Below are 26048 nucleotides of genomic sequence, written 5' to 3'. Positions count from 1 at the left end.
TTTGTTAGTATGTTGTTGAGAATCTTTGCATCTATATTCATCAGAGATATTGGTTTATAGTTTTCCTTCCTTTTCCTATCTTTTTCTGTTTTAAGGATAAGGGTGATAGAGGCTTCATAGAATGAATTAGGGAGAGATTCACCCTTTTTTTTTTTTGGAGAGGTTTTTGCTATAGGGTGCGTGCGCTCGTCAGACAGACAGACAGAGAGACAGAAAGCGAGAAATCATCCCCCAGGGGGGATGGCCACGCTGCAATCCCTTCTCCTCCGTTCTCCTCTCCAGGATCCTGGGCACACATGCACATGCACCCAGCGTGAGTTTTAAGCCACTGGATCCGGGATGCGAACCACGGTCGACTACATGGGAGTCTAGCGACATAGCCATTATGCTAACTGCTGGTCTCTTACAGCTCTTTTCAACTCATACAGTCAGAGCAAGGACTCCTCTCTGGCAGGACTTGGCGAACAGTGGAACTACATGCAAGGTACCCCTTTCCCCACCAACATATACATGTTTAAAGACTCTGGGCTTCATAAGCTAGTTACCATTGAGTCCGTCAACTGTCAACCACATCTGATGGAGAGAAAGCATGTTCAGAAGAGAACAGGTAGAAAAAGTTGAGCACTCAAGGTGCTAGAATTCCTAACAAAGTCAGAGAGAGTAAGATAGTATGAGGGAAGAGGGATTCTGGAGGAATTCCTCCGGACTTCCTGAGATACTGCAGGTGCACGGGCAATGCCAGCCGTGTTGCTCCCAGATACCAAGGTACCTGTCCAGGCAAGACAGGTTCACGTGAGGACTTGTGCGCAGGCCCAGCTAAGCACATGGGTGGCAGCACATGGACCTGCAGTGCTGGGAGCCACACAGCTGACCATAGAGCTGATCTGAAACATGCCAGGCGTGTACACCCAGGGGACTCTGGGATGGGGATCGCGGTGTGGTGAGACCCTGTCAGAGGAGCCTTTCTTTCTCTCTCAAGTGCACATGTGATCTCGGAGAGAAACTGAACTTTAAAAAAAAAAAAAAGAAAAGAAAAGAAAACTGATACGCCACTGTTCCTAGCAGCATGAACATAACAGCCAAAGTGAAAACGACCCGAATGTCCACCAACTGATGACAGGAGAGACCAAACATGGCCCCTCATGGCACAGTCGCTACTCAGCAATCAGGAGGGGCAGAATGCTGACACGGCAGCGTGCGTAACCCTGGCAACCTCCTGCCAAGTGGAAGAAGCCGTCACCAAAGAACATACAGCTTAACTCCACTTACGTGACATGTCAATCTATGGAAAATGCATTAGTGGTTACAAGTACATCTATAGAAAGCAGATTAGGGTCAGCCAGCAACATGGCGATTAAGATAGCTGGAGCCCACATGGTTCGAGCCCCAGGCCTGGCAGCTTGAAAAACATGTCCAGCACCACATTAACAGAAAGAAAGATAAAAACCATATGATCATCTCAAATGATGCGGAGAAAGCATTTGATAAAATACAAGATCCTTTTATGATTAAGACTCTAGTAAGATTGGTATAGAAGGGTCATTTCTGAACACAATAAAAGCAATCTATGAAAAACCTACAGCTAACATTATACTGAATGGGGAAAGGCTTTCAGCTTTTCCCCTGAAAACAGGTACTAGGCAAGGCTGCCCACTTTCTCCACTGCTCTTTAGTATAGTACTGGAAGTCTTAGCTAATGCAATCAGAGAAGAGAACAATATTAAAGGCATTCGAATAGGCAAAGAAGAGTTGAAAATATCTTTATTTGCAGATGACATGATGGTATACTTAGAAGACCCAAAGGTATCCATGAAAAAACTTCTTAAAGTAATAAGTGAATACAGTAAGGTGGCAGGATACAAAATCAATATCCAAAAATCTATAGCATTTCTATTTATGAACAACAAGTTGAACGAAGCAGAGCTGAAGAAAGGAATCCCTTTCACCATAGCCACAAGGTGTATAAGATACCTAGGGATAAACCTAACTAAGAAAGTCAAAGACCTTTATAAAGAAAACTACGAGAATCTTAAAAAAGACATTGAAAGTGACATAAAAAAGTGGAAGGACATCCCATGCTCCTGGATTGGTAGAATTAACATAATCAAAATGGCAATTCTACCCAAATTAATCTACATGTTTAATGCAATTCCAATCAAAATACCAGAGATATTCTTCAGAGATCTAGAAAAGACAATTATAGAATTTGTCTGGAACCATAAAAGACCTCGTATTGCAAAAGCAATCCTGCGTAAGAAGAATGGAGTAGGAGGCATATCACTCCCTGATCCCAAGATATACTATAAAGCTGTGGTCATCAAAACAGCATGGTATTGGCATAAAAACAGACATGTGGACCAATGGAAGAGAATAGAGACCCCAGAAATAACTCCCAAAGCTTATAGCCAACTGATCTTTGACAAAGGATATCAGTCAATCCATTGGGAAAAGGAAAACCTCTTTAGTAAATGGTGCTGGAAAAACTGGGTATCCACCTGCAGAAAGATGAAACTGAACCCCCATCTTTCACCATTAACAACAGTCAACTCAAAATGGATCAAAGATCTGAACCTAAGACCTCAGACAATAAAACTACTTGTGGAAAATGCTGGGGAAACTCTGGGAGACATTGGAGTAGGCAAAGACTTCTTAAATAAGACTCCCAAAGCACAGGCAATAATCCCTAAAATAGACAAGTGGGACTATATTAGACTAAGAAGTTTCTGCACAGCAAAGGACACAGTAACAAGTGTGAACCGACAACCCTCAGAATGGGAAAATATTTTTGTTAAATATGCCTCAGACAAGGGACTGATAACGAGAATACATAGGGAACTCAAGTGCCTTATGCGAAAAAAAATGATTAACCCGATTAAAAGATGGGAAAGTGAGCTGAACAAAAGTCTCTCTAAGGAAGACATACGAACAGCCAAAAAGCATATGAGGAAATGCTCGACATCCCTCATCATAAGGGAAATGCAGATAAAAACCACAATGAGATACCACCTAACCCCTGTCAGAATGGCAAAGATTAAGAATATAAAAAGTGATAAGTGTTGGCGGGGATGTGGTGAAAAGGGAACCCTCCTACACTGTTGGTGGGAATGTAAACTAGTTCAACCACTGTGGAGAACAATATGGAGGTTCCTCAAAGATCTACAAATAGAACTACCATTTGATCCAGCAATCCCACTTCTGGGTATTTACCCAAAAGACAGGAGAACGCTCAGTCAGAAAAGTGCTTGCACATCCATGTTTATTGCAGCATTATTCACAATTGCCAAGACATGGAACCAACCTAAATGTCCACAAACTGATGAATGGATTGGAAAAGTGTGGTATATATACTCTATGGAATACTACTCAGCCATAAAAAATAACAAGACCCTGGAATTTGATAGAAAATGGTCAGATATGGAGGATCTATTGCTGAGTGAAGTAAGCCAGGCTATGAAAGAAAGATATTGTATGTATCCACTCAATATATACCGACTATCCGCACTCTATAATAGAGAGCAAAAATTCGGAGGACATAAACACAGTGAAGGTACTTAATGAGAATAGGACAGTGTGGAATGGGGTAAGTGAAGAGAAGAGGATAGAGAAAGATAGCAAGTGAACAATAGAGAGACAGGACGTTAGTGAGAAACAGATAGGGGTTATTAACTGTTGATGATGACATGTATAGTATTCTCAACTGGATTGGTCTGAGAAGTATTTCATGATGGGCAAAGTATTTTTACAAGCAAAACGAGAAATAACAATTGACTGTTTTATAAAAATAATTAGAATAATAAAAATAATGATTGGGGAAAACAGAAAAGATATTGAATGTTGAAGTGGGGAGATTAATGTCTCTGTACTGACTGACATGCATTGGGGGGTGATTTCTCGCTTTCTGTCTCTATGTCTCTCTCTGTCTGTCTGGTGAGCGCACGCGCCCTGTAGCGAAAACCTCTCAATAAAAAAAAAAAAAAAGCAATGTAGTACACTGCAAAGTTATATGTAATCCAATGTAATATAAAGATTATGATGATAATAAAAAATTTTTAAAAAGGGAAAAAAAAAAAGAAAAACATGTCCAGGTGTGTGTGTATGTACATTCGCCCAAGGCCCTGAGAGGAGAAAGAGAGAGAAAAACTAGTATGATCATGCCCCCCAGGTAGGTGCTTTTTCACATTCTCTAAGTACTCACCGCCTACAGCAAAAAATTTAAAAATGAAAAAAAAAACCCGAAACCCACTACTGGAGTGGTGACCAGGAGCTAGCACTGGGCTGCAGTGCCTGGGAATGGGGATGAGGTTTCTTTCTGTGGTGACAAAATGTTCTAAAACTAAATTGTTGTAGTTGTCACACAATCCTGTAAACATGCTAAAAATAATTAAATTGTACACTTAAGATGGATAAGTTTATGGATATAAAGTATCCCTCGGGCTAGCAGGTGGCATGGTGACTGGGTCCTACATGGCTGGCTGCATAGATCAAGTCCCAAACCAGACAGCTTGTAAAACAAACCAGGCATATGTGCAGACATGCCCAAAATCCTGAGAGGAGAATGTAGAAAGGACTGCTGTGTGGCCATCCCCGTAGGGGGTGATTTCTCACACCTGCCATCCACTGTCTGTGTGCAGTGAATGCACACACCCTATAACTAAAAAAAAAAAAAAAAGCTCTAGAAAGATACCAGATCTGATTTAAGAAGTATCATTTTAAGTTTCTTTTTATTACGCTTTTTAAAGTTCCTTTTCTTCTTCCATGAGCAAAAGACATACAGGGAGAAAGAGAGAGCACGTGAGCACACCCCAGCAGTACCCTGAGACCACAAACCACTCCAGCCTTCAACCAGCGCTGGGTCATGGCCGTTAGTGTGCCTGCTGTTCTCAGGGAGGTCTCTGGGCTTGAAAAGGGAACTTCCCCATGGGGACCTCCTCTTGGAGATCACAATTCACCACTATGCAACCGTCCAACTCCCTGACTTTCTATTTCTGATACGGAGCTGTTCCAAGTCCTCACAGGATCCAGGGTAAGACTCTAGGGCAGGTGGTTGGGCCTTGGACAAGACACCGGGCCTGTGACCTGACTGTGAGATGCCCTATCGCACTCTCCAGTGATCATGTGCCCGAGTCCCACGGGGAACAGACAGAGGCGCCCTTGGGGTTAGTCCGCTGGTGTTTATCCCTCAGGTCTTATCCATCTCCAGGCCTTGTACTGGCCTCAGACACAATCTGACGCATGGCTGGACTAGATAAGGTCCATTAGGAGAATACAATGGTGCTTTCAGAATGTCTTCCTCCACTTCCAGCAGCCTTGGCAGGACAGTTAGGGGACTAGAGGGAAGGTTCCTAGGCTATCTTGGAAAGTCACCGACCTCTCCCAAATATAGCAGAAAAAATACCATCTGTCTCCTGGCTGTCATGGGAATTAAATAAGCACTAAAAGGCGGCTAAAAATCTCCAGTCTGATGTTACAAGTACAGCCATGACCCACTGCACAGTCATCACCTGAGGCTGAACTTCTGCAAGGCCCCAAGCACGTTCTCACGGGTGATGACGTCCTTGTCCTCCTCCTTTAGCCGTCCCTCCAGCAACCGCAGCACCTTTGTGTTCTGGGCCAGGTAGAGGCGACCTAGTAACACACCAGAGACCAGAGAGGTCAAAGACAGCAAGAACCGATCTGGTATGCTCCAAGACGACTTTCTATGAAAACTTTGCATATAACATAGTAGAATTTGGACAAATTTATGTTCTTGAAAACTAATCTAAATATATTTTTTTCTGGAAGTTGAATTTATTCAATCAACTACCTAAGGAATAGAAAACCATTCTTCCTTGGGATCAGCAGATGGAGTAATTGTTACATTATTGGACTCCCATGTAGTCGACTATGGTTCAAGTCCCAGACACAGTAGCTTAAAACACACTGGGTGCATGTGCATGTGTGCCCAAAATCCCAAGAGGAAAATGGAGAAGGGATTGCAGCGTGACCATCCCCCTGGGGGGATGATTTCTTGCTTTCTGTCTCTCTGTCTTTTCAGTGAATACACATGCCTTATAGCAAAAATCTTTCTTAAAAAAGTAAAGAAAGAAAGAAGAAAGCCATTCTTTAAGCTAAACGTAGTTCATTGCCATATTCTGTGAGCAGCACCGAGCTCTTGTTGCCTGCAATCTTGAACATGACAGTCAGGTCTATGGGGTAAAAGAGGTGGCAGATCTGAGTGTTAGAGCCCCTTTCAGCTCATCCTAGACACACCTAGCACTTGGACAAAAAGGTGGGAGCCACGCCTGGGCTCTAGAATAAGCCCAGAACGGTCCTAGCCTGTGGTGGACTTCTGTGCTAATACCAAGGAAGTTAATTTTGGACATAAGTTTCAACAGGAGTGTTATATGAATGGTATCCAGCATATACTATAGTTGATCACAAATGTTTGCCAAATGGATGGGAGAATGAACAAATGCATGAGCAAACTCCTGGAGTATCACGTGTTCCTAATTTGAAGACTCCCTTTATTCACATCTAAAGGAGCTCAGGCTGGCCACTGAGGTGTAGCAGTAATGCCAGTGCCCTGCAGTGCTGGAAGCCATGTGGTGACCATGGCTCAGACCCCAGGTCAACCTGGAAACCATGCTGGGCATGCTCACGTGCAGTGCCCGCGCTCCTGAGGAGCTGGTGGCTCGGAAAGGGGACTGCAGTGTGGGGGACACTGTCGAGTATGCGCACGCTCCCCTCTCTTCCATGCACGTGGACATACTTTCTGTCATACAAAAATAATAAACAGGTAAAAATGAAAAGAGCTCGTACAAGATAATGGTATTCTGTAAAATCATTCTGAATTCAGTTACAGTGGCATGTTAGTTCAGGTATTTTCAGATTATAGTCTTTCAAGAAAATGATACAGAGCCAGTCAGTGGTGTGATGGTTAAGGTGGCTGGAGCCCACGTGGCAGACTGCACAGTTCGAGTCCTAGACCTGGTGACTTGAACAAACATGCCAGGTGTATATGCATGAATGTACAAAATCCCAAGAGGAAAAGGGACTATGGCATGGCCATCCCCCTGTGGGGTGACTTTTCACTTTCCTTTGCTGTCTGTCTCTCTCTGGTCACCTCATGTGCCCTATGGCAAACAAACAAACAAACAAACAAACAAAAAAGGGAAATGACACAGAGTTTATTGGAATCAGCCTTGTTTCACCAACTTTATTTTGCCTTGGATAGAAAATTACAGAAAATGTATTATCTGTTATATACTTGAAAGCAATCTAGAAAGTACTATTTTATAAAACCAAAGCATATAAAATAAAATCAGAAGTTTTAAAAAATAAACTCCCTGGGGGACTAGCAGTTAGTGTAATGGCTATGTCGCTGGACTCCCATGTACTCGACCACAGTTCAAGTTCCGGACCCGGTGGCTTAAGCTCATGCCAGGCACGTGTGCCTGCGTGCCCAAGATCCCGAGAGGAGAATGGAGGAAAAGAGATTGCAGCATGGCCATCTCCCCTGGGGGTTGATTTCTTGCTTTCTGTCTCTCTGTCTCTCTCTGTCTTCCTGGTGAGCACATGTGCACTATAGCAAAAACCTAAAAAAAAACCAACTCCCTGGGGGGCGGGGGGGTGCAGATGGCATGGTGGATAGGGTGCTGGACACTCCCACCTGGCCGACTACAGTTCGAGTCCTAGACCTGGTGGCTTGCTTTCTCACTGTCTCTTTGGTCAAATATAAAATAAATGAACGAATAAATTAAATTGAATAAATAATTCTTTTTAAAAAATAAACTCCTACACCATCAAAATGTGCTCAGGGACAAGGAGGTGGCATGGTGAGTGGTGATGCAGTCAGACTCAGTGGCACGGCCTCAGCTGAGTCCCAAGACCTCTCTGAGAGTGTGCACATGTGCCCGGCTGGCTGAGACCAGGGTGGCTGCATGTGAAGGCCTTGCTGGGGGTGTCTCTCTCTCTCTCTTACTCTCTCTATTACTCACTCCATCTGAAGTAATTAACTTAAAAAAAAAGAAAAAAAAAACAGAACTGAGAGTCCTCTAATTTTTAACAATTGCACTCATAAAAGGACCTGTGAAGAACCGAATGGTCATAGACAGGGAACAAACACGTCATCTCCAAAACCTGGGACGAGCATTCATTGTCTTTGCTAAGACTGAGCCCCTCACATGGAAGAAAAGCTGCCCGTCTCACCTTGAGCCAGCGACGCGAAGGCGTTGAGCAGCCGGGCCATGTACTGCCGCACCACCTCGCTCTTGGAGTGCAGCAGCTGGAGCACGCTCCTCTGGGGGGCACCAAGGCAGGAAAACAACAGGTTACAGAGAGGCAGGGGTACACGCGCCTCCGCCACGTGCTGGGGTTCTCGTCCTCTGCCTGGGTTTGTTAGAGGCGAGACAGACTAAACCCGAACACTTCATCTGGAAGCCCTGATGTCCAACACCTATTTGATAAGACTTGGCAAACAAGGTATTTGGAACTCCGGTGGATGAGTCATACCAGATGCGGAGCAGAGACGGGCACGGAGGAAGCAGCTCTGCTGGCCATGACTGCACTGCTTCCGGGTTAGAGCAGAGGGCCGACCCCCACATCTCTGCACCCTCCAAGCCACAGCAAACTGACAGTGAACATGCTTTACACCGCCATATAACCCTCAAGGACAGGGAGAACAGCACCAGGAACCACACCACACAACTCTGGGGGCAGGAATGCAGGCTGGCAACAGGCTCAGCAGGCCCAAGGGCGCCAGCCCCGCAGGAAGAACAGGAGCGAGACTAGCTGATGCCCCTCGCTTCCTCCTCCAGTGGCCTGCGGGCTGGGGGGGACGTGAATGCATGAGTGCAGGGGGACAGCTCCCGGGAGCCTCGCATGCTGTACCAGGTGGCTGTGCTCCCACACCCCCTCCAGCGCAGGGCTGGGTGAGGTCGCTGTCTTGTGAGGGTAACAACAGAGTCCTTTGAGGGCATGAAGGAGTAGAGGGGCAGGGTAGCAGGTAGCATAGTGGTTACAGTGCTGGACTCCCACATGGCTGACTGCAGTTCAAGTCCTGGACCCAGGGGCTTGAAAATTACGCCTGACACGTGTGTGTGTGTGTGTGTGTGTGTGTGTGTGTGTGTGTACCCAAAAATCCCAGGAAGAGAATGGAGAGGAAATTGTGGCACAGCCATCCCTCCTGGGGTGGTGACTTCTCACTTTCCCTCTGGTAAGTGCTCAAACCCTATGGCAAAACCTTTTAAAAAAAAAAAAAAAGGAAGAAAGCCCCCGGGGACAGTAGGTGGCACAGAGGTTAAGGTGCTGGACTCTCACATGGCCGACAGCAGTTTCAGTACCAGACCTGGTGGCTTGAAAAGAATCACACCAGGCGTTTGTGTGTGTGTGTGTGTGTGTGTGTGTGCGCACACGTATGCATGTCCAAAATCCTAGGAGGAAAAGGGAAGGATAAAAGGGATTGTGGCATGGCCAGCCCCCTGGAAGGTGATTTCTCACTTTCCCTTTCATTGTCTCTCTGGCAAGCACAGATGCTCTGGAAAAAAAAAAAACAAAAAACACTAAACTAAAAAGTTAAAGGGCCCGTGGACTGGGGGACCCTGGCCAGGTAGGCAGGGGCTCTGCACTAGAATGTGCGATTGTTGCTGAACAGATCCGCCCTTGCTCCTCCCCACTTGACTCCCAAAGCTGGTATAGGCTGGTACCCATGAGGCAGCGGATTAAGAAGACTCTCCTCTGAGGAAAATGGCCAGCCCAAGGGGAAAGAGCTAGAGACCCTGGAACCAGAGATCCCCCCATAAGTGGCCTGCCCTAATCTCCTATAGTAGAGTTCTACAGCAGAAGGCTCTATCCCTCTCTCAGAACTGCCAATGGGCACTTCTCCCAACTCGCAACGTCTCATCAGGAGATAACCCAGGAGACCAGACAGCGCAAGACAATTTCTACCACGGAAATAGTGCCAAAACACACGGGCATGGGGCACCTCAGAGGATGTGAGGCTGTCTGGGCAGACCCAACAACAAATGAAAACAAATACCCTCAGAGACTCAGGATCTGTCTGTACCCACCAGACCAGAGAAGGCTGTAACAAAGTAAATGAAACGCTGGGCAGGAGGGCTGGAAAACAAGGAGGCGGCAATCTCCCAGGGAGTAGAACAAAAGACAGAAAATATGAGAAAGGACCGTTCCGTAGTCTCATGGGTAAGGTGAGCTGGCTCCTGCATGGCTCACTGTGGTTCGAATCCTGGCCCGTGGCTTGAAAAACACAGCAGGCATGTGTGTGCACGCTCTGAATCCTGACAGGACAAAGAAATGAAGGGAGAGGATTGTGGCAGGACTACACCCAGGGGGTGCGCTCTCCCTTTCCCTGTCTCTATCTCTTTCTAGTAAGCACATGTGCCCTCTGGCCATTAAAAAAAAAAGGAATTTATGAAAACATGAGAAAAGAATTAAAAAATAGAGAACAAGTTCAGAGGTCCAACATTCAGAAACAAAAAGAAAACAGAAGAGAAGAAATCATCAACAAAATAATTTAAGAAAAGTTCCCAGAACTAAACCATCAGAGTGAAAAGACCCATAAATAGTACAATAGTGGACCAAAATATATCCCATGAAGGATACCAGTGAGAAATTCATTAACACCAGGATGAACAGAAGACTCAAGATGCTGAGAGAAAGAGGGGGGGGGGGAGAGAGAGAGAGAGGGGAAGAGAGAGAGAGAGAGAGGGGAAGAGAGAGAGAGAGAGAGGGGAAGAGAGAGAGAGAGAGAGGGGAAGAGAGAGAGAGAGAGAGGGGAAGAGAGAGAGAGAGAGAGGGGAAGAGAGAGAGAGAGAGAGGGGAAGAGAGAGAGAGAGAGAGGGGAAGAGAGAGAGAGAGAGAGGGGAAGAGAGAGAGAGAGAGAGGGGAAGAGAGAGAGAGAGAGAGGGGAAGAGAGAGAGAGAGAGAGGGGAAGAGAGAGAGAGAGAGAGGGGAAGAGAGAGAGAGAGAGAGGGGAAGAGAGAGAGAGAGAGAGGGGAAGAGAGAGAGAGAGAGAGGGGAAGAGAGAGAGAGAGAGAGGGGAAGAGAGAGAGAGAGAGAGGGGAAGAGAGAGAGAGAGAGAGGGGAAGAGAGAGAGAGAGAGAGGGGAAGAGAGAGAGAGAGAGAGGGGAAGAGAGAGAGAGAGAGAGGGGAAGAGAGAGAGAGAGAGAGGGGAAGAGAGAGAGAGAGAGAGGGGAAGAGAGAGAGAGAGAGAGGGGAAGAGAGAGAGAGAGAGAGGGGAAGAGAGAGAGAGAGAGAGGGGAAGAGAGAGAGAGAGAGAGGGGAAGAGAGAGAGAGAGAGAGGGGGGGAGAGAGAGAGAGAGCGAGCTTACATACGACTGATCGGGAAGTAAAATGGTTTTGGATTTTCTACAGGGAAACTGGAATGTACAAGACAGCAAAGAGCCAGCTCATGGTACAGTAATAATGTGCTACTTAAGAGACACTGGATGCCCATGGGGACAGAAGTTCAAATCCCTGACTGGTCAACATGAGACACACCAAGCACACGCATGAACGTCCTCGATTTGATGGGCTAGAAGACTGGAGGAAGATCATGGCATGACCAGACCTTATTAAGAGTGCTCATTTTGGGGCCAGCAGGTGGCATGGTGGTTGAGGGTGCTGGATTCCCACATGGCAGACCATGGTTCGAGTCCTGGACCTGGCAGCTTGCTTTCTCACTTTCCCTCTCTCTTTCCTTCTGTCCTTCTCTGGTCAAATTAAGATAAGTAAATAAATAAAGCTAAATAAAATGATTCTTTAAAAAAAATAAAAGAGTGCTCATCTCTCTCTTAAGTGCGCACATAGGGGCTCTATCGTGAATAAAGATACAAAAAGACAGTCTAGTCACTGATCGTTCTGGCTTCTGTTACTGAGTCAGGGTACCTGGTATTTGTCTATCAGTGCCTGACTTATTTCATTTAGCATTCTCTCCTCTGGGCTCATCCATTTTGTCTCAAATGACGGGTAATTCATCTTTTATGGCTGTACAGTATTCCATTGAGTGCACATTTTGTTTATCCATTCATCAGCAATGTCTTCAAAATTCTGAAGGAGGTCTGGTGGTGGGGGAACCAGATCCCACATGGCTGACCATGGTCTGAATCCCAGCCCTGGTGGTTTGTAAATCATGCCGGTCCATGTGTGTGCATGCCTCAGATCCCAGAAGGATAGAGATGAAGAAGGGACTGCAGTATGACCACGACCCATTGGGGGTGCCTTCTCCGTTTTCTCTCTTTCCCTCTGTCTCTTTGGCAAGAACATACACCCTACGCTCCAGCTTACTGAAAAAGTAAGATAAAACAAAAGCCAAAACCAAAACAACAACTTTCCCTCTTACAGTCTCTCTGTGTCTCCAGCAAGTGCACCCACCCACAGCAAAAACCTCTTAAAAAAAAAAAAAAAGGTACATATGCTTGCCAGAAAGACAGAGACAGAGAGACTGAAAGCAAGAAATTACCCCCCAAGGGGGATGGCCACACTACAATCCCTTCTCCATTCTCTTGGGAACTGGGGCACACATGCATGCACACACGCCTGGAGTGAGTTTCAAGCCACTGGGGCTTGGCACTCGACGGTGGTTAGCCACACAGTAGTCCAGCACCTTAACCAACACGCCACTTCCTGGTCCTGGTTTTTGTTTTGTTTTTCTTCCTTTTTTACATTGCATTAGTGTATATCTTTTCGTGTTGCTCTGTGTTATTCACTCTTGATGCTGCCCACTTTACAGACGTAGCAGAGTATCTGCTCCACTGTCACAGCAATCTCAGCTGTAGCCAGCGTTCTGGTGCTTCTAAGAGGTGCTATGAGTCTCGTAGTGAACACACAGACGCACTCCTGTTGGGATTACACCAAAGAGTAGTTTTCTTAGGGTACACAGCAGTGCACCATATGCCATGGCTTTTTGTTTGTCTTTAAGGTTTCTGCCATAGGGCATGTGCACTTACCAGAGAGACAGTGAGAGGGAAAGTGAGAAGTCAACCTGTGGGGGGATGGCCATGTTGTAATCCCTGCTCCTCTATTCTCCTCCTGGGATTTTGGGCATGCATGCACACTTCTGGTGTGATTTTCAAGTCATTAGGCCGGGGCCTTGAACTGTGGTTGATCTTGTGGGAGTCCAGTATCTTAAACACCATGCTACCCGCTGGCCCTGTGTGCCAGGTTTTTGTTTTTGTTTTTGTTTTTTGAGAGGTTTTTGCTATAGGGCACATTCGATCACCAGACAGACAGAGAGAGACAGAGAGAAAGAAAGCGAGAACTCATCCCCGGGGGGAATGGCTACGCCACAATCTCTTCTCCTCCATTCTTCTCTTGGGATCTTAGGCACGCACGCACACACACCCAGCGTGAGTTTAAGCTACCAGATCTGGGACTTGAACCATGGTCGACTACATGGGAGTTCAGCGACATAGCCATTATGCCAATTGCTGGTCCTGTGTGTACCATGTTTTTAAACAGAGTACACAATGCCTGGTGAGGTAAGTCGCTTATCTGCACTTGGAGAGCCTTGACCACATGCTAATGAAATTCCAACCCTGCCTTCTGCACCCTGCTGTGCAGATCAGCTTGAACAATCTTTTCACCTTACAGAAATGTTCTCCGGGATCAAATCCTAGAACTATAAGACGACCAGGCGTGCTTAAAAGCCAAGCTAAAGAGCAGCTCGCCATTGCTCCAGCCATACCTTTTGCTGCTGGCCAGCCAGGACCAATGCCCCAAAGGGGACCACTAAGTTCCCAGGGGAGCTATGTGCAACTGTGATGCAAGGATTTTGGATGCCATCTCCTCCCAGATGCCTGCAGCGTACCCAGGCACACAGGTTTAGGCTTGCTACTCAGTGAGCACAAAATCAAACACTGCATTATTTTAGGATACAAGAAAAGTAAGAGACTGATTAACACCAAAGTTAGGATGTGCACACCCATTTCACAGCGGCACAGTAGCCCAGAAGTAGAAGCAACCCAGTGTCCACTGACAGATAAACAGATGAGCACAATGTGGACTACTCATACCATGAACAGCATTCAGCCTTGTACATACTGGACCCCCCACGTAGTCAACTATGTTTCAAGTCCCAGACTCGGTGGCTTAAAATGCACACTGGCACGTGTGCCCAAAATCCCGAGAGAACAGAATGGAGAAGGGATTACAGCGTGGCTGTTCCCACTGGAGGGTGAGTTGTTTTGTCTCTGTCTCTCTGTCTCTCCAGTGAACACACGCACCCTATAGCAGAAATCTCTCTTAAAATAGAGAAAGAAAACAGAAGGAAATTCTCCCCTGTGATACAACATGGGTGAACCTTGACAATGTGCTAAGTGAATAATCATCACAAATAAACAAATAGTAGGAGTTCATGAAGTCTTAGAGGAGTCAGAATCACAGAGGTGGAGACGGGAGGGGAGGGATGTTTAATGAGTAGTTTCAGTTCTATAAGGTGAAAGTTATTTGGGGAGATGGGTGGAAGCGACAGCTGCACGAGATTATACAAGTACGTACCACGACTGAATTGTACCCTTAAAATGGTTAAAGATGATAAATTTTATGTTATGTGTATTTTACTATGATTTTTTAAAGGTTTTTGCCATAGGATACATATATTTGCTGGCAAAAGACACAGAGACAGTGAGAAAGCAATAAAAAAGAGGGATGACCACACCGCAATCCCTTCTCCATACTCCTCCTGGAATTTTGGACATGCACATACATGCACCCAGTGTGATTTTTCAAGCTGCCAGATTCGGGAATCAAACCACATTTGGCCACGTGGGAGTCCAGCACTTTCACTCCCATGCCACCTGCTAGCCCCATTTTTAAAAAAAGTGAGACTGGTAGTCACCTCTTGATAAAAGTAAAGGAGGTGTAATCTACAAGCTTCAAAGGCACTGGTTTCTATTCCTTAATCTGGGTGATGGAAAATCAGTACTTGTTTTTTTGTTAATTGTTTATTTAATTTTATTTATTCTTTAATTTTTAAAAATTATTTAATTTTATTTATTTATTCATTTATTTTTTCATTCATTTATTTTAATTTGACCAGAGTGACAGAGACAGAGAGAAAGTGAGAAAGGATGCCACCAGGCCTGGGACTCAAACCATGGTTGCCCATGTGGGAGTGTCCAGCGCCTTAACCACCATGCCACCCACTGGTCCCTCATTCATTTTTTTTTTTGGAGAGGTTTTTGCTATAGGGCGCATGCGCTCGCCAGACAGACAGAGAGAGAGACATAGAGACAGAAAGTGAGAAATCACCCCCCAGGGGGGATGGTCACGCCGCAATCCCTTCTCCTCCATTCTCCTCTCGGGATCTTGGGCACGCACGCACACGCGCCCAGCGTGAGTTTTAAGTCACCGAGTCCAGGACGCGAACCGTGGTCGACTGCGTGGGAGTCCAGTGACACAGCCATTACACTAACTGCTGGTTCCTGTCATTCATTTATTTTTAATTTGACCAGAGAGAGAGACACGGAAAGAGAGAAAGGGAAAGTGAGAAAGCAAGCCACCAGGTCTGGAACTCAAACCGTGGTCAGCCATGGAGTGCCCAGCACCTTAATCACCACACCACCTGCTGGCCCTAATCATTACTTGCTTTATTATTATTTTTTAGACTGTTCCCAAATATTTTCTACACTTATTTGAGTGAGTGATATATTTCAAAACTGAAAACAAGAATCTATAAAATAAGACATGATTTATTTTTTTAAATTTATTTAATTTTATTTATTATTTGCTATTACTTTTAAATTTGCTATAGGGCATGTGCACTCACCAGAGAGAAAGAGAGACAGAGAGAGAGACAGAGAGAGAAAGTGAGAAAGCAAGACGCCATATCCAGGACTTGGGCCACCGTTAGTAATGTGAGTCCAGTGCCTCAACGCCACCTGCTGGCCCTAAGACACAATTTCTTAAATCTAAAATTTAAGAAATTAGAACTGTGTCTTTGTGGGGCTAGCAAGTGGCATGACTGTGGCTCAAGTGCTGGACCTGGCAGCTTGCTTTCTCACTTTCCTTCTCTGTCTCTCTCTGGTCAACTTCAAAAAAAAAATAATAATAATAAATAACATAAAATAAAATAATGAATAAAACTAAAATAATTCTTAAAAAAAAAAACCAAAAAACTGTGTCTTTGTGTAAGGGTATGTATTACGCTAGTGAGGTAAAACTATCACCGAAAGGGGAAAATTTGACACCAGCACCTCCAGCGGAGTGAGCCATAACTACAGGACATCGAAACCACTCCACTAAAAACGAAGACCTCCACTCACAGTAATTGCATTCAACCTGACTTAATTCAAGTTCTTTTGATCGGGAAAAGTGATTCTCAAAGCACAGACCCAGGCCCGCAGCATGAGCATAATCGAGTACTTTCTGCTAATGTACATCTTCAGGTCCACCCTGGACCTGCTGAATGGAAACTGCAGGTGGGGCCTAGTTATCTGTGTTTTATGTTTTTCGGGTTTTTTTTTTTTTTAGATTTTTGCCATAGGGCATACGCACTTGCTGGAGAGAAACAAAGAGAGAGAAGAAAGTAAGAAATCACTGCTCAGAGGGATGGCCATACTGCAATTCCTTCTCTATTTTCCTCTTGGGATTTTGGGTATGCGTGCACACGTGCCCAGCGTATTTCTCAAGCCACTGTGTTTGGCACCTGAATTGTGGAGTCAGTCACATGGGATCCAGTGCCTTAAGCACCATGCCACCTGCTGGCTTCGTGTGTTATCGAGACCTGCAGGTGATAATGCTGGTGCTCAAGTCTGAGATCCACTCAGCGAGAACTAACCAACCAGATGCTTTACTTCCTGTCAAAACAGGCCAACTTCTTTGGTGCCTGTAACACAGCATCTATGTTACACAAGAAATCTTCCTGTTCAGCAGATTTTCTGACATCTTTTTATTTTTTTCAAATTTCCCAGAGGGTACATGTACTCACCAGAGACAGGAGGAGTGAGAAAGTACCCCACATCGGGGATGGTCATGCTGCAATCCCTTCTCCTCCATTTTTCCTTTTGGGATTTAGGACACACGCACACACAGACACACAGACATAGTTTTCAAGCCATCAGGTTTGGGACACAAACTGAAGTTGGCCATGCAGGAATCCAGCATGGTCTGGTGCAGATACAGATGACGTGGCGAGAGGAGAGGAGCGAGACCACCTTGCAGGGACTCCTGTGTGCTAGACCAAGGCAGAGGGTGCCCACATGGGACTGCCTGTCATCATCCCGACACCCTCACAAGGCAAACAGCACTCCTCTCCCAGACGGCAGAGGTCCTGACACCAGGGACTTGCTGAAGATGAACTGGCTGGTAAGTGGCAGAGCAGACATTTGAAACCCTGGATCTCTCTCTACTCCTGTATTTTCCCACTGCATCACTGGACCTATCTGGTCCAAAACAATGCACAGAGATCTTGTTAAAGACACGCTTCGAGGGAACCAGCAGTTAGCGTAATGGCTATGTCGCTGGACTCCCACGTAGTCGACCGCGGTTCGCGTCTCGGACCCGGTGGCTTAAATCTCACGCCGGGCGCGTGTGCGTGCGTGCCCAAGATCCCAAGAGGAGAATGGAGGAGAAGGGATTGCGGCGTGACCATCCCCCCTGGGGGGTGATTTCTCGCTTTCTGTCTCTATGTCTCTCTCTGTCTGTCTGGCGAGCGCACGCGCCCTATAGCGAAAACCTCTCCAAAAAAAAAAAAAAAAAAGACACGCTTCGAGTCAGGCACAGATGACAGATGGATTTGCTCCCCTACCGTGTCCACCATAACTTGGACTCCACTTTTAAGAGCGATGGCAGCAGTGAGGTAAGGGAGCTGAGAACTTCAGAAAAGGAAAAATGGCAGAAAAGAGCTGCAGAGATGAACCACATAATTATTTTTTAAAATTTTCTAGAGGGCACATGCACGCATTGAAGAGAAGCAAGTGAGGAAGTACTGCGCATAGGAATGGTCACCCTGAATCTCTTCTCTATTTCTCCTTTCGAGAATTTGGATACACACATCCGTGTTTTCCAAGCCAACAGGTCTGGGACTCGAACCATGCAGGCAGCCATGTGAGATCCAGCTGCCTTAATCACTATGCCACTAGCTGGCCCAAATCAAGCAGTTCTACCTTGTTTAGGACCCTACGCTAATAGCAAACTAAGCCAGTGTCCAGGTGAACAGCAGGTCTCACAGTTAATATGCTCAAGGATGAAAACGGGCAGAGAATCCAAAGCTACCCCATCTGCTAGGGGGGAAGCTTCACTGAGGGATGAAGGCCGTGGCCGGGCTCAGGCCCTTCTCTGACCCACCTGGTTGTGGCTATGACAGTCCAGGAGGTCGTTGCTGATGTAGGCTTGCAGGACCGTCTCCCTCTGCTCCCCAGGAAGGGATGTGGTCAAGCGCTAAAATGAAGAAAAACCAAAATAACAAGACTCAGCCAGGGGCTAGTTAACCACCCAAGCAACCAGCTGACCAGAACTTGGGACGTTGTACTTCCTGAGGGGTGATCGAGGGGACGAGGGAGTCACTGTGCAATCTCCAGAGAAGTGAGGAGACATGAGGCCTGCACGTGAGTGCGTGTGAGGGAGCGAGCACGTCGGGGGAGGCTCTGCTGTGGGAGAGGGCTCAAGAGCTGGTCCCTGAAAGAAGAGCAGATGATCGACAGCATGGGGACCAGCTAGGGTGGCACAGTGGCAGGGCAGTGCCAGGCAATGCTAGAGACACGTGGGAAGGGTGAACACGCCAGGCACAGGAGCACCTGTGACTCTGACTCACAGGAAGGCTGGGGGAGGGTCATGGTGTGGTGAGACCCTGATGTGGGTCTCTCTCTGTCTCATAAAAAATAAATCAAAGTAATTATAAAAAGGCAGCACAGGGGGCCAGGAAATGGTATAGCAGTTATATCGCTGGACTCCCACATGGCTGACCGCAGTTCGAGTCCCAGACCCAGTGGCTTGAAACTCACAACAGGTGCATATGGATGCGTGCCCAAGTTCCCAGGAGAATGGACTAGAGATTGCGGCATGGCCATCCCCCTGGAGGGTGAATTCTCACTTTCTCTCTCACCATCTCTGTCTCCTTCTGTCTCCAGTGACTATGCGCCCTAAGGCAAAAAAAAAAAAAAAAAAAAAAGGGCAGCACTAGGGAATGTGAGCATAGTGGGGGTGGGGAAGCACTGCCTGGCTCAGAGAAGTGCAAAACCTAGGGTGCGCGTCGGGGGCTCAGTGGGAAGGGCCCAGGCCAACCACAGAGCGCAACAGGTGCAAGCTATGCCAGTGAGCTGGCTGCAGCCCCAGAGCAGGGTGGGCCAGAACGGATTATGCAGTTAAGGAGTCAACCAGTGCTGGCCTAAGTAGTCCAAGGAACCCTGCGGGGTCCCCTAAAGCCCTTCCAGGGCCCACAAGCTCACAATTATTTCCGTAAAACAACTGGTGTGATTTGCCTTTTCATGCTCAGTGACTCAGAGGCTAATTGGTGATAATGTGACAAATCAAATGCAAGAATAGGTGTGGGACTCCAGCTGCCCTCCGTGAAGCCAGGCGCTGAGGAAATCTGTGACCATGTTAACAACGCCCTTCTTTCTCCTTAGTCTTGCTTGTTTGGAAGACATTAGGTCATCAGGAAGGTCATGACACATTTTTACATAGAAAAATACGTCATGACTTTCTCAAAGACCTAATAGTTACTGTGCGTAAACGATGTTATTTATGTTAACATGCAACTCGTTTATTATAGTTGACTTTAATTGAATTAATAAATGTATATTTTCAGTTTCCTCAGTTTTAAATTTCTAAGACCAAAATACCGGCAGATAAAATCCACATAAACAAATGCTCTCTGGGGTCCTCGGTAACTCCTGAGTGTGAAGGGCTCTGAGAACCAAGTGCTGGCTCACTTTGAAGACTGGGGAGCAAAGAGCGATTCAGATGCAGCTTCTCCTCCCACGGAGACCCCTGAGTGAGTTTCTCCCTGGAGGTCTGCTCGCGGCGGCTACCTGGTATAACAAGACCCGAACACGGAGGCTCTGTGGGACGTGGAAGGGCCTGCTCCATGCTCTGGCACATGGGTCCACAGTGCGGCTCACGGCCAGGAAAGGGGCAACGACAGGGGCAGCATCATGGGCCTGGGGTTCATCACGTCCGCACATGAAGGAGCGGGCGAGGTCAGTACTGCAGGGGCTTTTACAAAGAGGCCAAGCTGTCTTCTGCAATCACTTTTAATTTTAGTTCTTGGTGTCAGCAGGCAGCGGGAAGGAAGATTTTCAGTGGATGGGTTAAAAGATCCAAGTAAGGCAGCCGGCCCAGAAACCCAGGCCTACCTGCACGGAAAGGTACCTACCCAGCGCAGAGCCTGCAACAAGAAGGCTTTCAAGCGGTCACTCCCAAAGATCAAATCCTTCTTCAGTTTCTCGTAATCCAGGGAGGGCAGTAGTGGGACATCCTGCAGCTTCCTGCTCAGGAATGCGAGTTCAAAGAGAATGAAAAGAGCACACTCACTACTCCTGCTGAGCGTCAGGACACCCATCCAGAGCTGCTCCACCCCTCCCTGCTGTGCCCGGACAACTCCAGGCTTCCCTGGGGAGGGCTGGCTCCAACCCCACCTTCGCCAGTATCAATAGCTCCACTCTGCCTGCCGTCAGGGGGATTGAGGTTTGGTATGACATTCTTCCTAAAACGGGTCTCTGTCTGCCCAGGTTTGGAAACCACTGCCTTCACCTCGGGCCAAGGCTCCAAAGATGGGAAGAAATGATGCCCTGGGAGGCATCAAATCTTTCCACCAAAGCTATACTGATGAGTCTGAGCAAAGTCCAGAAACTTACCATCAGCAGGCCCCAAGAGTTCAACCTAAATTCCTGAAGCCACTGTCCCTCTCACTGCCCCCGCCCTACTGGACTGGGTACATGTGAAGGACAGATGAGGAATCAGGAAATAAAGTGAAGAGCATGAAGGTGAACAGCTCAACCCTCTCCATGGTGAGGAAGCAGCATAGGGTTGTACCTTGGGGAGGGTTGTAGGGCAACTGCGACGCTCCTGCTATGATTTAAATGTGTCCCCCCAGAACTCATGTGTTAAAATTTGGTCCTCAGGGACTAGCAGATGGCATAATGGTTATGTTGTTGGATTCCCACATGGCCAGCTACAGTTCAAGTCCTGGACCCAGAGGCTTAAAACTCACGCCAAGTATGTTTGCATGCCAGATCAAAATCCCGAGAGAGAGGAGAGTGGAGAAGGGATTGCAGTGTGACCATCCCTCCTGGGATGAGTGATTTCTCACTTTCTGTCTCTGCCTCTCTAAAAAGCACATGTGCCCTATAGCAAAATATCTCTCTAAAAAAATTTGGTCCTTAATATATACATTGAGATGGAGAGACCTTTAAGAGGCGAGGCCTAGTGTGTGGTGTCTGGATCACGATGGCATAAATAGGCTAATGCTGACTTGCAGGAGGGAGAGAGTTCTTGTTCTTGTGGGAAGGGGTGAGTTCCTGCAGGCTGTTACAAAGTCAGATGGCTGTACCAGGTCTCTCCACACACACACGTACGTGCCCACAGCCCTTCCTGCCTTGGTTGGCCATGTTGTGACGTAGGCCAGAGGCCAGCCAGACTCCAGTCCCATGCTCTTGGACTTTCCAGCCACCAGAATCGTGAGCCAAATAAACCTCTAGTCTTTACGAATCACCCCATCTCAGGTATTCTGTTAACAACATAATAACTGACTAAGGCATCTCCTCAGAAAGACTCCACATCAAAAACCTCAGGACAGTGAAGCCAGGTTTTATTAAGAGACCTACACAGCTTAGACCGACCCAACAGTGGCTTTGGTTAGTCAGGAATAAAAGAGACTCACTGCCACTAAAACAAGCATGTTCACATTTGGTTTTGTTGTCGTTTTGTTGAATGAAAGGAGATCAAAATGCCTGGGGGAGTTAACGAATACCAAGTGAGGCCTATGGTCTAGCTAATGGTACAAGACCACCGTTAACTTCCTGATATCACACTGCAGTTATGTGAGATGTTACCACTGGGAAAGTTGGGGACTCAACCTCTCGGCTGTCTACAATTATTTCAAAATCAAACTCAAACCAAAAATCACAACAAAAATATGATTCTCTCAGTACAAAGAAAAAAAAGAAACAATATGAAATGGCGATTCGGGAAGAGTTTGATGAAAAGACTAAAGATGTTGAATGTTGTTTACTCCTCAGGGTGGAACAGGAACGGAGATAATAGCTCTGGTCATTCTAGTTCCCTTCTAAGTTTCTATAATGTGCAAGTTTTCTTTCTTTCTTTCCTCCACCATGCCATGGGCTGGCCCAGCATGCAAATTTTCTATCATGAGCATATATTACTTACTTAATAATAAAAATTACATGCTAGCCTTTTTTTTTTTTTAAAGAATTATTTATTTTTCAATTTGGACCAGAGACAGAGAGAGACAGAGAGAGACAGTTGCCAGGTCCAGGACTCGAACCATGGTCGGCCATGTGGAAGTCCAGTGCCTTTAACCATCAAGCCACCTGCTGGCCCCCATGCCAGTCCTTTTAATGTTAGTTTGTAAAAACAAAATGAGATTCTCTCAGAGGTCTGGAAGAAAGGACCAAAATACAAGGGCAACAGACCCAACCATGGGCAGAGAGCACTGCCACGTGCTGGCCGAGGCCGCACAGGAGGCCCACACTCGATTCCACCGTGGTCCTACCTAGAAGGCTGGGGCAGGAGGAGCGCAGCACAACAAGACTGTCAAAAATACCCCCTCCTCTCCCCAATGCCTCTTGCACTCTCTCATTAAAAACCGTAAGACAACGAGGCCGCAGTACGCGCTCCTGGGGGAGTAGCGGTTTCTATTTTCAAACATGTTGGTTATTTTAGCACTTCTATCCCTGAGGCAGGGATTATTGTAAGTTTAAAAATTAACAGAGCTACTTTAAAAACTCCAATTGTAAATAACTGGCCCGAGTTCTTCGAAAGTGTGAAGGTTGCAAAAGGCAAAGACTGAGGGGAAGATTTCAGATGAAAGGGAGCTCCGAAGGCATGAGGCCTATGGCGGTGGGCGTGTGGTCCTGGACGGGGTCCTGGGGCAGAGGGGCACCGTGGAAGGAGCAGTAAAGTGTGAACAGGTCTGTAGATCGGACGCAGGACGGCATCAGTGTTAGTTTTCTAATTTTGACAACGGTACTGGGATTGGGTAAACATTATTAACGCTGGGGAGTCAGGGTGCATGGGAATTCTTTGTATTATTATTCTTCCAACTATGAAATTAATTTTAACATGAAAAATCTTTCCTAAAATTTTAAACTTAGGGCCAGCCCCATAGCTAGTGGTTAAGGGAGCTAGATCCCACAGAACTGACTGCAGTTCATACACTGGCCCTGCAGGAACCAGCAGTTAGCGTAATGGCTATGTCGCTGGATTCCCATGTAGTCGACCGCGGTTCGCGTCCTGGACCCGGTGGCTTAAACTCACGCCGGGCACGTGTGTGTGCGTGCCCAAGATCCCGAGAGGAGAATGGAGGAGAAGGGATTGTGGCGTGACCATCCCCCCTGGGAGGTGATTTCTCGCTTTCTGTCTCTCTCTGTCTGTCTGGCGAGCTCATGCACCCTATAGCGAAAACCTCTCAAAAAAAAAAAAAAAAAAGAAAAAGAAAAAAAAGAAAACACTGGCCCTGGCAGCCTGGAAAACACGCTGGAGCTTGTGTGTGCATGCCCCAAATCCCGACAGGACAGAGAAATGGAGATGGAACTGTGGCGTGAGCAAGCCCCACTCTGTGTCTGTCTTTGGTGAACACAGATGCCTTCTGCTTAAACAGGCTCTTATTCTAGATTTGTAAAGTTCCGAATGCAAAACCAAGTCTGAAGAGCTGGCTCTGTGGCCCAGTGGTAACGTGCGGCTCAAAGAGGCTGGATCCATGTGGTGACTGTGGTCGGAATCCCTGGACCAGTCCACCCGGAACAAGCCGGGCATGTGCCTGCGAGCTCAAGATCCAACAGGCTAGAGGACGGGGGAAAGGGTCTGTGGTGTGACCAAACCTCGCTCACGTACGTGCATGTGCCTGCTTGTGAGTGAAGGGAGACATTATTTTAAAACTTAAGCCTCAGGGCCAGCGGATGGCATGGCAGTTACGTTGAACTCCAGACTCAGTGACTTGAAACTCATGCTGGGCATGTGTGTCCAAGATCCCGGGAGGAGAATGGAGGAGAAAGGATTGTGGCGTGGCCATCCCCCTGGGGGTGATTTCTCACTTTATCTCTTATTGTCTCTATCTCTGTCTCTCTCTCTCTGGTAAGCACACAAGTCCTAAGGCAAAAACTTCTACAAAAAACAAACACACACTTAAGTCTGATCATGGCTTGTAGCTGGGAATTCTCTGGGCCATTGTACTTGTCAGCAATGGCAGGACTACCAACCACGCTTGGCACCAACTAAGCTGCCCAGCGCCCACATTTCTGTGGGCCAGCCACTCTCCCCCTGCCCACGAGACTGCGTCGTGCTTCCTCCTCAGGCTCTCCACAATCGGCGCCCTGTACTCTCGGTAGGTGACCTTGCCTCTCGTGTCACTGAGGGTAACATCTGCAAATGTCCGGAGAGCATCCCTCGTGTGCCTGGTGCTGCCCTGCGGGCTTTCCACACAGTAACTCACTTTATCCCCCCAACAATCGTATCACACAAATACATTTAGTCTTTGGAGTTCACAAGGGCATGAAATGAGGCACTGAGAAGTGACACAGGCAGTTCAGGTCTCAGAGCCAGTGGCCAAGGCAGGATCTGAACCCCAGCACCTGGGCCTGTGGCACTACACGACACTGTGACCAAAGGGCGGAAGAGAACAAAATGTGGGGTCAACGTCAGAGTCAGGTGAGGCTGAGGAGGAACAAAGTTATGGCCGTATCAGGGTCTGAGTACTCTCACGGCTCCCCATTAAACACACATACACACAAGTGTGCATGCACACCTGCACACCCTCACTGGCTCAGAGCTCTCCAGAACCTGCCCTAGTCTCTGTGTCCAAGTTCTGGATGCCCTTGCCACTACATACACACCAGACCAAGCACGGGCATCAGACGCCCCAGGCTGCAGCCTGACTGATCTGGACAGGAACACTCAGCCCAGGACAGAGCTGCCCTATAGCCCCGTCCCGCACAACCCGACAGAGAGCATGAAACAGCCCGAGAAGCTCTGCTGCCTGTTAGGACCGCAGGTTAAATTCACCCTACGGAACACCACGGGAACAAGTCAGGGGCTTCCTCCCTCTGACGCTACCTTACCCAAGCAAGGACAGTTTACACGACAAGATAACCCGAGTGTAATGAACATGACTTACAGTTCCTGGTATTTCCTTTAAAACCCACATGGGGCTCTAGCTCAAAGCCATCCCTCTGGGAACGCTAGGCTGTTATGACGAGTGTTTATCAAAGCTACTTTAGATTCCTGCTTTACTCAGAGCTGCTCTCCTTAATACAAACTCCTAAGAGCAATTACTTACACGGGTGCCAAGGAGGCTCGCAACATGGTCGAAGCCTGAGGGGAAAGAGAAAAAGGCCACGTTAAACACTGACAGCAATGCAGGAGCCCAGCCACACCAACGGGGCACCATTGAGGGAGTTGCCAAGTGTCTCCTCTAACGAGATTCTCCAGCCAAAGTCACGTACGGTTAGAAATGAGCCTAAACCAGAGGCAGGCCGTGAGCCAGCCGGCCACCACCCACGGTTTGCTCTACTCGGCTCCCAGCAGGACCGTAACTCAGGTGGGTTCTGCCTGATCAGGCTCAGAGGCACTTCCAACAGCTGGTTCCAGACGTCATAAAGATAAAAGCCAAGTGATTTAATAGATTTGCCTGGACTTTCTTCTCTTTAAGGGGGCCAGTAGGTGGCGTGGTGATTAAGGTGCTAGAGCCCACATGGCTGACTGAACGGTTTGAGTCTCAGACCTGGCGGCTTGGAAAACACACTGGGAGGATATGCATGTGTGCCCAAAATTCCAAGAAGAGAAATGGAAGAGAGTGGACTGCAGCATGGCCATCCCCCCAGGGGCATGATTGCTCACTTTCCCTCTCTCTGTCTCTTTCCAGCAAGTGCACACAC

General features: G+C 47.2%; 1 protein-coding gene across 5 annotated transcripts in view; it reads right to left on the bottom strand.

The window, feature by feature from the left end:
- The window catches only part of ARMC9 (armadillo repeat containing 9), a 199255-nt gene that overhangs the window by 121214 nt on the left and 51993 nt on the right, over positions 1 to 26048 (bottom strand). For all 5 annotated transcript variants that reach the window (XM_006171120.3, XM_006171121.3, XM_014585263.2 and 2 more), the window contains 5 exons: positions 25451 to 25485; positions 20312 to 20423; positions 18283 to 18375; positions 8188 to 8278; positions 5502 to 5625 (listed from right to left, as the gene is read on the bottom strand). In XM_006171120.3, coding sequence (XP_006171182.1) covers positions 5502 to 5625; positions 8188 to 8278; positions 18283 to 18375; positions 20312 to 20423; positions 25451 to 25485 — 455 coding nt within the window. The remainder of the gene's footprint in view (positions 1 to 5501; positions 5626 to 8187; positions 8279 to 18282; positions 18376 to 20311; positions 20424 to 25450; positions 25486 to 26048) is intronic.

This window comes from Tupaia chinensis, unplaced genomic scaffold (assembly GCF_000334495.1).
Source record: "Tupaia chinensis unplaced genomic scaffold, TupChi_1.0 Scaffold149383_1, whole genome shotgun sequence".
Lineage (NCBI taxonomy): Eukaryota > Metazoa > Chordata > Mammalia > Scandentia > Tupaiidae > Tupaia > Tupaia belangeri.
Note: the sequence above shows the minus strand (reverse complement) of the source record. Positions and strands in the feature narration are given on the sequence as shown.